The sequence below is a fragment of the Echinops telfairi genome, unplaced genomic scaffold (genome assembly GCF_000313985.2).
Source record: "Echinops telfairi isolate 266 unplaced genomic scaffold, ASM31398v2 ScPeMD7_7469;HRSCAF=8507_1, whole genome shotgun sequence".
Classification (NCBI taxonomy): domain Eukaryota; kingdom Metazoa; phylum Chordata; class Mammalia; order Afrosoricida; family Tenrecidae; genus Echinops; species Echinops telfairi.
The window spans coordinates 54323619-54337114 of NW_022111373.1; the positions used below are offsets into that span (position 1 = coordinate 54323619).

Below are 13496 nucleotides of genomic sequence, written 5' to 3' on the forward strand. Positions count from 1 at the left end.
CACCCCGACCTGTCCGCCGCCTTCCCAGCCCAGGCACCCGCTCCGGAAGCGTCCTCATTTGCCCTGCGTCGCTCGAGGACACCGGCGCCCGGGATGAGCCCAGTGGCGTGATAATTAATGGAATACAATATTTATGGTCCGACGTATTGACTCGGAGGCTAGCGCGTCGTGCAGACAGGCCGTGGGGGTCTGACAAACAGGGGGTGAGTGCACAAACATAATGACTGGAGTACTTAGGTCTATCCGGTTTACTCACTTAAATCCGAGGTATGTAACATCGTGATAAATATTAATATCCACCTAGATGGCCCCACAGCACCGGCGCTCTCCTAAGCTCGCCCTTCCTGAGCGCTGCCCTTTACCCAAAATAAATAAATAAAAAGCCAGAGAGGAGGGTTTTAACATAAAATGCTGCAAATATGAAAAATAGGTCACCAATAAAATTGGTCTCAGCATGGAGCGTAATTGCAACAAAGTGCCGCCGAGTAAAACCGAGGAGCTAGCTGGCTGAGGCAGCACAGTCGCGAACCATCTGGTGTGTATTAAAAGTGGTGCTGTAAATATTGCTGAGAGCTAATGCATTATCGGCTTCTATAAGTGCAGAGGGCCTGTAAGCTTTCCATATGTTAGAATATGTAGATCGAGTGAGGCTAGAGAAAGGTGCCTTATCAATCAATCACTGCTTCTAAAGCATTGTATTGCCCATTCTGTGAAATTTTGGCCAAGAAAAAAAACAGTGTAGGATTATTCATTACCATTCTCTACCCCCCCCCCCTTCCCTCTTTTCTCAGTTCGATCTTTCTCTCTAGCTCTTTCTCCCTGCCCCCTTCTTCTCCACCCCCTCCCCACTCCTCCTCTCTCTTTTTTCTCCAAAGGGGATAGGGCAGGCCTTGCTGACGTCACTTCACATCAGTAAAAGAGAGTAACTGTTTCAGAGAGAGAGACAAAAAAAAATTCATCTGTTTTTCATCAGTGCTAAAGTTTTGCCTCTTTAATAGAAATGAGTTGCCCAGCCGGAGTACTCCTTCTGTTTTGAAGCTCTTCACGCCCCTTTCCCCCCAGAGGAGGAGGGTCGAGAGGTTGGGGAGGTGTTCATCCTTTGAGCTGAATCATCCTCCGAGTAGTTCTAAGGCCAAAATCTGCTCCAAATAGATGAAACCAATTAAAATAAGGTGCAAAGATGATTTCTTCTAGAGAAGATTTCACGTCCACATCTCTTAGGGCAACTTTGGCCAAGGAGGGAGGTGGGGTTCCTGGCCCCCTGACACTTCTGCTTGGAGTCCTGGACCTTCTTCCTTTCTTGCCCATTCTCTCTCCACAATTCCACCCCCCACAGACCCAAACCACCACACACAGCACAGCTAATAATTTTCTCGCTGTCACATTACTTTTCGGGAGAAAACAGCTACAGTCCTCTTTTTCCTGATGATACCCCACATTTAAGAGTTTACTATAATTACCCCCTCATCTCCTCTGACACCCCCCCCCATACTTCTCAGTTGCAAGCTTTGACTCAAACCCAGTGTTAGGAACTGTCCCCACATTGTCCCACAATCATTTGCACTCCCCCAAAGTTGGCCTGATCTCATTTCATTCTTCCTATTCCCTGTCATCCTCCCTTCTCCTTCCTGCCCCCCACCAATGTCCCCAGCCTGTGCGCACACACAGTACCAGCCCCCAGCACTTGCAGTGTGGATAAACCTGCTGGTCATGACAACCCAAGTTCAATCAGCAAATAAATAAAACTCTTACTTTTTTTTGGCTGCCGGTTGCATTCCCCCTCTGGCTGCTGCCTCCTTTAATTATAGGAGCTATATTTCTTCCTTGGGAGACATTCGAGGGGATTTTTAGTTGGAAACTTGTTTCTGCTGAGTTATTTTGGAGCCAGGACCAGTGAGTGAGTGGCCCGTACCCAGAGGCTTTGAGTGAAGTGCAGATTGAGACATATCGAGTTGCCTCTAAAAGGATCATTTCATGTGGGAGGTTGGACACAAAGTTTGTACTCGTGACTGGCATTCCAGTGAGAGACATGCATATTTTAAAACAACAAAGCAAGCTGGAATGAAGGGGAGGGGGGGAACTTGGAAAGAAGTTACTAAGTGACAAACATCTGTCAACATGGGATAATTTGTAGACTCAGATGTAAAACTATCTGCCTAGTTTGATGGAGTTCAAGGAGCAGGATCTGGAAGAGCCAAGTGGCTATACCTTTGTCCCTGTAAGAGACGATGGAAAGACACTTTCCCCTCAAAGGGGTGTAATGAAATTAAAACTCCATGAACAAGTGTAATTTTAAAAAATGTTTCTTAGCATAGTGATGGCCTCTAAATTGCATACTTCTGGTGGTGAATGAAAAAGGACGTCCAATTTCATTTCAGAGACATTTTATTCTTTAAAAAATAAGCAAAGAAAGCAGTAGAGTAATAATCAGAACAATTCTTTAAAAAAAATAAAATGAAGTGCATCTCATAACAAAAAAAACAAGCAGGAAGAGAGAGAGAGAAACATAAAAAGCCCAAACAACCCTTAGTTACTATGTTCTGGAAATCTTGAACTAAAAGCACTTGTTTCATATGTGTGTATCTGAGCCAAACACATCCACATCCACCTCTTCACGTCAACAAAGTGGAAAAAATGGCAAAATATCTGTAGAGAATCTTCTCTCTTAACTTAAGCTTAGAGCTGTAACAAGCTTATTACACTCTGAGGGAGAAAAAGCAACAACAAAAAAGAAGTTCCCTCTCCAGGAGGGAAGTTTGAAAACGCAGAGTGAACGATGAGGCAAGATCCTGGTACATCTTTTTCTTTTCTTTTTTTAAAGCTCGGAATCTACACCCACCACATGGAAGTTTGGACTCAGCTTCCACGGAGCAATCTTTTTCTCCTCCAGCTCTGAAGACAAAAGGAGAGGCGGCCCGGCGGTGAGCGGGATATCTCTGTTAGTTGTCAGCGCAGGTCCATGGGTTAGGAATGCTAATGAGCCTCCCGGCCAGCTGAAGACGTGGTGCTTCCCCCGCGCACCCCGACGCTCACACGCTCTCGGGCTCCCGCGAGCGCCTGACAAACGCACAGACAGAGCCTCCCGCTTGACTCTCGTCTCTCTCCTTTTTCCTCCGAGTCCAAAGATCGATCGCTGACCCCACCGTTCGGCCAACGCTTTATTTATCTGGCTGCGCGATGATATTATCAGCCTTAAACGTTATATACAGCAAATGTCTTCCTAAATCAACACAATAGGATAGCTTGCAAAGACCAGCCTGGTGTTTCTTAAAAGAAATCGCTCGCTGTCTCTCTCTCTTCCCTCGCCCTCCCCTGCCCCCCTTTACAACTGGGGGTATTTGATACGCTGGACTTAGGGATTTGATCGCTTGCTTTCAGCTGGGTTAGGGAAGGCCTTAGCAGACAAGGAGATGGAAAGACACCATTATCCAGCCATCACCGAGATCCCCATCAGGGGTGCCCTTGTCAGCCGGATCCAACTGCCTAGACCCATTCTATTCACAGAATCCGGATTTCTCAAAATTGGGGTGGAGGGAAAGGTGGAGAAGCGAGTGTGCAACCTTGCACGGTGTTAATTGTTTTCTTTCCTCTCAATTACATTCATAAACCTATTTTCTGCATTGCATGCTATTTCTTTGTGTTTCAAAATTGAAACCACGTGCAGCCTTCTCTCCTACACACACACACACACACACACACACACACACACTAAATGCTCTGCTCCCTCCCCCAACCCATCACAGGACTATTTACATCTTGGTTACTCACTCCTCCACGCTCAGGGGCCCCTGGTGCAGAAATTGGTCCCGGGGAACTAGATAAGGTTTTGTGACAGCATCTCTCAAATCCTTACCTCGGATCCCCAACTCTGAGAGAGGCCCCAGGATTCACCTAACAGTTTCCCCCTCCCCTGCCTCCTTGCCCAGGTGGTTGAGGTTTCCACTGGGAGAGCTGGCTGGGGGACACCAGGGAGAAAGCAGCTGTCACTGCCCAGCCAGGCCCACCCGCCACTGGGCCCACACCCTGACTAGCTGGCCAGCCAGGGTTGGCTGTGACCCGCCCCAGGAGGCAGCCGGTCCGCACAGAGAGGGCAGCCGCTCCCCAGAGAGCGGCCCCTCCCGGGCAAAGAAGTCCCACCATAAATAAATAAACTCCAAAGGGAGAGGGGGAGCTGGAAAATGGATTCGCTGACAAGGAGAGATAATAAATGAGAGGCGCTTTCAGATAGATATCTCAGACGTGAAATTGCGCCCAGCTGGTTATGTAAGCAAACAAATAAGTTTCATGTTAGGAACTCTCAACTTGTGACTTGATGAATAGAACACGACAGAGGTAAATGGGTCTTTAACTCATTTAGGAATACAACTCGTTGGCTTCCCAAGTAAAAGGCCCAACTACACCACAGATCCTGAGCAGGTCATTTTACAAGAGTTTTATTAGTTGCCGCTTGTGTCCCCCTTCACTCCCTCCTCCCAGGGGAAGGCACTTGCCAAGACATTCAGGAGTTTGGTTCTGAGGCCTGGGGGAGGGGGGTGTCAACCTGACACTATGACTCTATAAGGATTACCTACAAGGAGGTGAAGAGACATTGAAAGGCAAACTTTTTGCACGTGTCAAGGGAAAGAGCTCAGGGGGACTGAGCCCCAGGATCCCTGAGGGCAACCCTGGGCAGTGGTATCTCCCTGGAGCACACCAACAGGCTTTTGCCTTTGGGAGCTTGTAGTCACAAGCTGTGAACATGGGCCAAAGGGAGGGGTGGAATCCTCAAAGCCCTAGGCTGTCTAGTGACTTCAGAGACCTTGAGCTCAGTCTTGGGAGCCTGGTTCCAGGTTGGGATAGTCGGGTGAGGAGCAAAGGTCATATTTTTCTCCCCTTTCCCAGGCAGGGGCAGATAAGGCACAAGTCTCTCAGTCTTCTCACCCTATCCCACCCCACCCCACCCCACCCCCTTCTGGAGATGGTTTTTCTAAGGTTTTCCATAATGCTTCTCTGGCTAAAGTAGTTTAATCGACTTCAAAGTTCCTAAAGTTCTCAGTCACCCAGCAAGTGTTTGGGTTAGAAAAGGGAACATGTGGCTTTGTGTGTCAGGGGTACTTTTGAGTGGGAAGTCACAGTGTGTGGGCTGCTGACCATGTGACTCCTCTGGCCCCAGGGGTCCCTTGGTTCTACCTTGCCCTATTAGCCCAGCCCTCCCCTCCAGGCTCCTTAGTACAAGGACGGCCCTTTTGGGGTGGAGGGTGGTGGGGAGCAGGGAAAGCAACTAGCTGCCCTACACCTGTCAGTGGCCTGGTACCCAGGTTCCACGGCTCCCCCTGGTGCCCAGCAGGAAGGTGAGCTCCCTGCGCCTGTCCTCTGGCTGCCACCCAGGGCACACACACCTCCCATCAGCTTCACCTTCATGTTGGCCCAGGGGTCTGTGCCTGTTGTCTTTCAGGGTCTAGGGAGACACAGGAGTTCTTGAACATGATGGGGGGTGGGGGTGGAGAAGGGGTCTGCCTGGTCACCCCTGCTTGTTCCTTTCCCTGCTCATATGTGGCCACTGATCAGTCAGGAATGGGGAGCCTTAGGATAGCCAGAGCAGTTGTTGGAAGGCACAACCCACTACATAGAGGAGGCGAGAGGCCTCCTACACCTTCCCTTGGCGCTCGTGGGCTGGATCTTGACTGGGCCCTAGGAACTCCATCAGCCACCAGGAGCGCTTAGCTGATCCTTCCCAGTGTAGACACTAGACTCAACCCCAGGTTGCTTGAAGGCCCTGCCTCTCTAAATGAGACCCACAGAGGCCACTGGATGGTGGAGGCAGACCATCTCTGTGTAATGCAGTTGGATGTTCTCCATCCATCGGAGGAGGCCACAGAGAGGAGGAACCCACCACCACGGTCCCCCAGAGGGAGGCCCAGAGCGCAGGTGGTGAGAGCCCCCTCTCAGCCCTTGGGCCTCTTGGTTCCAAGCAGAGTTGCCAAGGGAGTCTACTGGGCCTTAGGAGGGTCAGGGCTTTTTCCTGAACTTTGTGGGCTGGTTGTGGACTTGGGCCCAGGTTCAGAAAGGAATCTTCAGGGGCCATCAGTGGTTTGGGACTGTCCTGTCGTGACAAGGGTCAAGATGCCACTGCCACCCCCAAGTGCCACAAACTAGTCTCTAATACTCATCGCCTCGCCCTTTTCTCAGGGCTTCATATTGAAATTAATTGGAAAATATGTTTCCGACCTATGAAAATGTTTATCTGTTTTCATCAGAGGGATCACACTGTAATGAATATATTTACATCTCATTTGAAGAAGCACAGGAAAGAACGATGTGCGCTTCTAAGCAGCTTGGCCGCCCCTCCCCCAACACAGCCCTGCTTCCCTGCCCCAGCCCAGCCCAACCCAAGCCCATACTCTTCCACCTGGCCCCTGACCAGGAGAATACTCCCAGAGACTTGCTGAGAGAAGGGCAGGGGCTAAGGACTAGCTCTCCTACCCCACCTCTTGCCAGGGGTCAACGGTGAGCTCTCTAAACCCTCCCACCTCTGCTGGCAGAGAAGTCAGACTGAGCCTGCAGATGACAGTGCAAAGGATATGGTTTGAGGTGGGTTGGGTGGGACAGGGTGGAGGGCAAGAGAGGCTCTGCACCCCAACACCTTCTCTGACTCTCAGCCTAGGTCTCCAGTCCCTCCCCTGCCCTGGTAGACAGGCGATGGGTGATGAACCAGCAGGGGTTCTCCATAAGGAGTAGCACTGCCCTACCATGCTGACCTTCCCCAGAATATTAACCCTCTCAAGCAGGCTAGCATGGTAAAACAAACAAACAAACCTGGAGACTCACAGACAGCAAGTTGAACACAAAGTATCTTTAGTGATGTTGGTAAATGAGGCCCTTACCCCATCAGGGTCTGCTTAGGGTTGGGGAAGGGAGAGGTGAGAGGTGTTATTTTTAAAGATCAGGCTTTATTAATACATTCAGAAAGAGCTCCCTTGGCAGCATGTGTTCTCAAAGCTCCGGCTCCAGTCCTATAAAACATTCATGCTTGGAAAGCTCATACAGAGTGCTGTACTGCCCCCACTCCCTTTCCACACACCCAACAAGAGGCCTCTGGGGGTAGACTTATGCCTTCAAAGGTTCACTAGGGTCCAAATTCCACTTCGGAGAACAACCAGCTCCAATGCAGATTCCCTGAGTCCCAAATTCATGTCCTACACCCCGAGGTCCCCTGGGTGGAGTAAGGGCTTCCATTCACCAAGCAATGCTCCAGAGTCCTCCAGGGAACCCTTGTCACACAACCTGGCGGGGACAGGCAAACAACAGCCCATGCAGGGGAGTGAAGCCAGGTCTCCAGACACTGAGCCTCCTACTCTCCCAGGTCAGCAAGAGGCAGGACCTTCCAACCACTGACATCCAGGGACACACCATGAGGAGGTCTGAAAGAACCTCTGGTACCTTCCATACCTGTCCCTCTGCGTCTTTCTCCAGCCTCAGTGGAGGTCTGGTGTGGCCCCACCTTCAGCAAGACACAGGGTGCCCCTCTAATAAAGATGGGGCTATCTCCTGCATGTGCTGGTGGAAACTCATCCCCCTGCTCTCTACAGGACCTGCCCAAGTCCAGGGCTCACAGTCTCAAGAGTGCCCAGGTTTCCTTGCCTTCCCGCCGGCTGACCACTTATCCTGCCCATGTAGACGGGACCCCGCACATTTACAAAACCACGGCCCTGTAGCTCAATTTTATAAAATGAGTCTCAGACAACTTGACTATGGACTTAAAAGTTATCTCAGCCCCCCCAACTTGAAAAAAAAATCACTCTGATGGGAATTAAGGTAGAAACTAATTGAGGGAGTTCTTTTACACTGATGACACCTGTCAAGCAAGCAGACACGTGGGTTTTGCTAAATTCTTTTATTTTTGTTTAAATTTTCACTTCAATTTTAATTCTTGAAGAACAGCCTCGACAACATATATCGCACTCATTATAAGAAGCAAAGGGTTATATCAAAAATTATTAGTATAGAATCACAGGAAATCTGGTTTGGAACCAGAAAAAAATACAAAACAGATATAGATACATAGACACAGGACAATTTTTTAATAATTATTTGGAAAATGTTATTTTCCCCTAATTCTTGTTTCCTTTTTTCCGTTATGCGCATACAATGTTTAAATTTTACAAAAAATGAAAATAAAGGCTAATATTTTACAAAATGAATAACAATGTTTGGGGTGTGTGTGTGTGTGTGTGTGTGTTTCTACGTAGGATTTAGTCCACTTCCGTGTGTGTGTGGTTTTCTGTACAGAATATATCCACATCCGTCCACAATAAATTCTGGAAGGTCCATTAGTCACCTGTTTTATTCAAATTCTCATGGTCCTGTCTTCCAATTTATTTATTTTTTCTCACCAGACACAAGATCCTTTTGCTTTCCTTTCCAACGTGCTCACAGGTCTGATCCTAAACGAGTCTCTTTTCCCCCTGGGTTGCAGTTGGGGTCGCATTTCTGCAGGGTGGGCTGCTCCTGACTCAGTCAGTCCTCCTCCCCCCACGCCCCTCTTGCCAGCCTGGCCTGCCAGCCAGGCCGCACCCAAATCAGTGGACTGGGTGTCTCCGTGGCCTTGGAGTCTTTGCCCCAGGCTGGTCCTCTGAGTCTTTAGGAGGGCGGGGGCAGGTGGGAAGCGCCCGAGGTCTAGGAGCACTGGATGGACATGTAAGGCCAGTTGAAGCTGCTCCCAGACAGTAACATATCGCGGATGAGAGTTTCGATGGGGGTTTTACCTACCAAACGGACGAAGAAGAGCTGCTCGATGACTGAGGAGGATACGGTGCGCAGCGAGGGCAATCGCAGCAGCAGTTTGCCGAAGCGGCTCGGCTGGTTGGGGTACTGGCTCCTCACGTACTCCTCCAGGGCGCACTGCGACTTCTCTTGCAGGCTCTCGATGTGGGCGGCATCCGACAGGCCACAGGCGTCTGCCCGAGCAGCCAAGCGAGGGAGAAGAGACGGAGGAAGGGCACACAGTTAGGTCGGAGAGAAGCAGGGGCCAAAGAGCGCGCGTGCGCACACACCTGCACACACACATACACACACACACCATTCCTCCCCCAACCCCTAGTGCAAATAAAAATAAATCAAACCCCCACCAAGCCTAAGGGATCTAGAGATAGAAGCGAGAGCGCGGGCACACACACACACACACACACACACACACACACACAGCGCAGAGGCAGCCACCTCTCCAGTGCCTTTGTTTTTCCTCTTTCATCTTTGGATTAAATAATGTACGACAAGGCTGGAGCTGCAAGTGCTGTGGGAGTCAACCTGTCCTCAGCTTGCAGGGAAGCACCTTTCTGGCTGTGCTCATTCAAGGGGAGACTTTTACCCCCCTTGCCCGATTTCTGGGTGTTGGGGAGCCCTAAAGAAACAAGCAGCCTGTAGGCAGCTAAAGGTTTCTTGGAGTCCCCTCTCCAGCTCCAAAGCCTTTAACCGGAAATGTCAAGGAGAATTTAGGATGTGTAATGACAAATGCATGGAAGGGGGTAAGGGGTCCAGCTGGCAGCACCCAGGGACTCAGATCAAGCCCCTGTTGAGGATTGGGGATCCACTATCTACACAAGCAGGGACTCAGCAGCACATCCTCAGTGAGGATGGGTGTACACTGCTATCTGGGCCTCAGATCAAGTCATTGAAAATTGGTCACATCTCTGTAAGCTGTATAACAATCAGGAAGAATACGGCTCAGTTCCTCCAGGCTGGGGAAAGGAGACATCCACAGCGACCAGACACCAAGCTGGGCTCCAGGCAGCTGCTTCACAGTTTGGGTAGTGGCATGATGGTGGTGGGGTGTGTGTGAGAGACTACAGGGAGAGAGCCTTCCTGGGGCAAAAAGGCACCACCACTCAAGGTATCTCAAAAACGGTGTATCTACCTCCCATCAACCAAGGCCCTTCTTGGTCCTCTAAACATGATATTAGATCAACTAAACTGGAGGCAGGGAAATGAAGGGGGAAAGTGGAATCAGAAAAAAATGGAACGCAGGCTTTCTTTCCTAGTTCAAATACCCATGTTGTTTCTTATACTATTAATAAATATTTTAAAAACAGGAGGATCACAGAAGAGCCCTTAGCCAGTCAGGAGGTTGATTAGAGATCAAAGACAGAGTTTGCTAATATACAGATCTGGGGAGAAATACATGCATGGTAATGCCCCCAAAAGGACACTGTGTAGTTGTGAATGGGCAAGTGTGACCTTAAGAAGACCCAACAAATGATTCAAAGGGCTGAGTTTTGAAGCTTTACATCGTTATGTTTCAAGAACGGGGGATTTACAAAGCACTCTATAACACCTTCATCTACAAGGCTATGGCCTCAAGTGAAAACACAAATAAAACTAGCGATAATTCAAGAACTTCTGAGGGAAGAAGTCCCCTTTAACCCCAGGCCCAGACTGGGCTCCTCTCAGATGTCTAATTACTCCAGCCAGCTGCTGGGGCACATCCACACTGGCCTAGGTGGGGAAGCCAGTGAGGTTTTCCGGCTGGCTCTCAGGAGCAGTACAGAAGCACTTTAGCGTTTCCACTGCTTAGAGAGGAAACCCTGGGGTTTACCTTTGGCCCTGCTGCTAACCTGACCCTGCTGAAGGGCTACCATGCAGATCTATATTTACACACACTTTGCTCTACAGGCCTTGTTTCCCCATTACACCACCAGATCCCTGCCTTCTGGTTTCATAAAATACAATATAAAAAGGCCCGAAACCCCATGTGCCATCTCCTTCAGGTCAGTGAAATATTTATCAGCTATTTAGGATAGGGCTACTAGAGGGTACTCTACTCCTGGATAGGTCCCTCCAAGGTAAGGGAGTCCAGGAAAGGCAAGTTTGGGCCCTGCAGTGCTGACTGCTTCCATGTTCTTGCCTTCTTCAGGAGAGGAATGCCTAGAGCTGGGTCAAGCTTCCAGGTGTTTAGCAGCCAGCTCTCAGGCCTCCCTCTGTTAGGCCCTTGTTCTGGCCTGGCATTCCACTCTAGAAAGTCACTCATCCCCTCCCATTGCAATGGGGTTCTCCCAACTTTGGAAGCTGGTCTGGCTCTCCTATCACTTGGGGGGCTGTGGGGGCAGAGCGAGGTGTCCAGGGGGTGTCCAGCAGCACACACTTGTACTCCCTGAGTTATACCCCAGATAAGGAAGCAGAACGTGCAAAATCTGTGTCCCACATTTTATTATATAGTAGTGTCAATGTGGGGGCCTTCAATATTTCTTCTACATTGTATGGAAAAGAAACTATGTAAATAAATAACCATTACTGCTCTGGTCCTCCCAGCTTAGCCTTTGTAGTGTGGAGAATGTATTTCATGTTGTGCGTTCAGAAGAGTTTAGTGTTCAGGAAATATAGATGTAATCAGCTGCCATAACTAGAAATCAAAGTTATTATTGCACTAGAAATGGATTTATTGTATTTACGTTAACTAGATGGCTCCTTTCATGGAAGGTCTCATTTATTTGAAAGAATATTTAGGTGTATGAATTAATGACTTTAAAAAAAAGTAAGTTCAGGTCACGACCTCGTCCTTGGATGCAGTCCAAAATATTAAGGATTAAACATACCATCCGGAGGCCAAATGTAAAAACCACCATGGGGGACCCCTGTGACAGCTTCAAATACTTAGCCAGAGCAAACCACGTTGGACAATATGTCTAAAACGGTCTTTTCCATCACTCAAAGTTTGCTTAAAAGTTGGATGACTTTGAGAAGGCTTCCCATGAATTCCCTTCTGGATAGCAATCAAAACAAGTTTAGTCAAAAGTGGAAATGTGTTGTATGGAGGAGAGGGGCGAATTACTACTGACAGCTATATTTCCACTTGCAGATATTCTGCTTGCAATTTCCCAGCAAAATAATGTTATTGTTCACTCTGAGACACCCCTGCACCCTGATGGTTTGGTTCAGGCAAGTTCTTTGGAAAACTGCACTTAAAGGAACATTTTTCACAGGGGTGTTTTAGAATGGAAAGTTGAAAGAAAGGCATTCATAATTCCACAATCTTCTCTACAGCCTGCATAGTCCTTGCCTCTCTCTGGGAAAGGGCAGGAGATCAGAAAAGTCAAGGGGGTTCAAAGAACCTCAAGCAGGACCCAGGAAAGGGAGGAAACCTCTGCCCAGTTCCAAGTACCATTTCTGCTTCAGGACTCTGCTGGACGCCACTGAAAACCCCAGCTTTCCTGACACTGGCCTGCTTCCTGATGAATTTGGCTAAAGAGTCCGGGAGAGGAGAAGGAGCCAGGCTCCAGCCTGCCAGCGCTTACAGCAGTCTGGTCGCTGCTTCCCAGACTCTTTGTCACTTTTGGAAAACACATTTCCATCAAGAAGACTTATTAAGATAAAATGCATTCAAACACCGAGGAGGGTATTCAATAAATCTTCCATTTGTTTTAAGGTTCGCACTTTATCCTCTTGCAAAGACAAACTCCCTCTCCTACTAGGCGGACCTGCATTTGCACTGCAAGTAAAAGGGGGGGCAGTCCAAGTCCATGGCTCTGGCCACCCTGCATACCAATGAGGTGCTCCTGTCTAAATAAATTATCTGCTGTTCAGATCGATATTAATACTACATTTGCTACATTACAATATTGTGCAAATTTAAGAGTCATTTTAATACAATGTAAATACGATTCTTCACGCATGAAAGCCAGGAAATATTGATAGATTATACTGCTGCTCACTGCTCCACAAGGCCTTGGGAAAGGGGTTTTGCCATCTTTGCCCAAGAATGGTTTTAATTTGGCCTTTGGAGGGCCTGGCTCTAGGATGGATTTATTAGGGTGGTTTATTTGTTCACCGAACAGAGGAATTAAAAACAATAGTGCAAATAATGATGGTAAAACTGCAGCTAACACCACTCACTGTGAGCAGCGCCCAAGAAAGACTGAATCTGAGCTTCACTGCTCCCAACCGAGGCCTTTCTGGCTTTGTTTATATTTCCCCCATTACCTGCTGTCCCTGGTGTTTATATGTTTCCCCCTTGCAGGTTACAATAATAAAAGGCGGGCAGTGTTCTCAGAGGCTCAGACCAGAGCCCTTCAAAGGCAACGTTTAATGCACTTTCCTGGAAGTTAATTTGAACCATCTATCATAAGAGAAATTGTTAACATGCATGTTACCACCGCCTACACTTAATTTGATATTTTTAAGGCAATCTGTTCAATTTCCAATATTTGGGTGTTTTACATAGCTGTGAGATTTATCTCCAGGTCGGGGAATCCTGTCATCCTTGCAGGCCCTGCAGGATTGCTTTTGCTTTTTATCTTTCTTGTTGCGATCGAATCCGGTTTTTTACGACCCTCAATAACCTCAGCCACTGCAAACGTGAATGGTTTCCGATCAGGGAAAATCAGACAGCAATAAAGCGGGCTTATTTATGATTTATTTGTGCGTATCCTTCTCTTCCCACCACTCGCCTGTGTGTTGGGAAACTCATCCCGGGAGCGTGCCTCACCGAGGAGAAAGCCACATTCCCACGTTCTCTTGCTTCCCTC

The 13496-nt window shown here is 48.5% G+C and overlaps 1 protein-coding gene and 1 long non-coding RNA gene across 3 annotated transcripts in view; both read right to left on the reverse strand.

The window, feature by feature from the left end:
• Positions 1–1862, reverse strand: part of LOC123521092 — a 13767-nt gene extending 11905 nt beyond the window's left edge. Inside the window, exon 1 of the long non-coding RNA XR_006679576.1 lies at positions 1753–1862. This is a non-coding gene — a long non-coding RNA (uncharacterized LOC123521092). The remainder of the gene's footprint in view (positions 1–1752) is intronic.
• Positions 1863–7854: 5992 nt separating this feature from the next.
• Positions 7855–13496, reverse strand: part of NR2F1 (nuclear receptor subfamily 2 group F member 1) — a 9190-nt gene continuing 3548 nt past the window's right edge. For both annotated transcript variants that reach the window (XM_045285356.1, XM_004703486.2), the window contains exon 3: positions 7855–8936. In XM_045285356.1, coding sequence (XP_045141291.1) covers positions 8656–8936 — 281 coding nt within the window. In that variant the 3' untranslated portion in view covers positions 7855–8655. The remainder of the gene's footprint in view (positions 8937–13496) is intronic.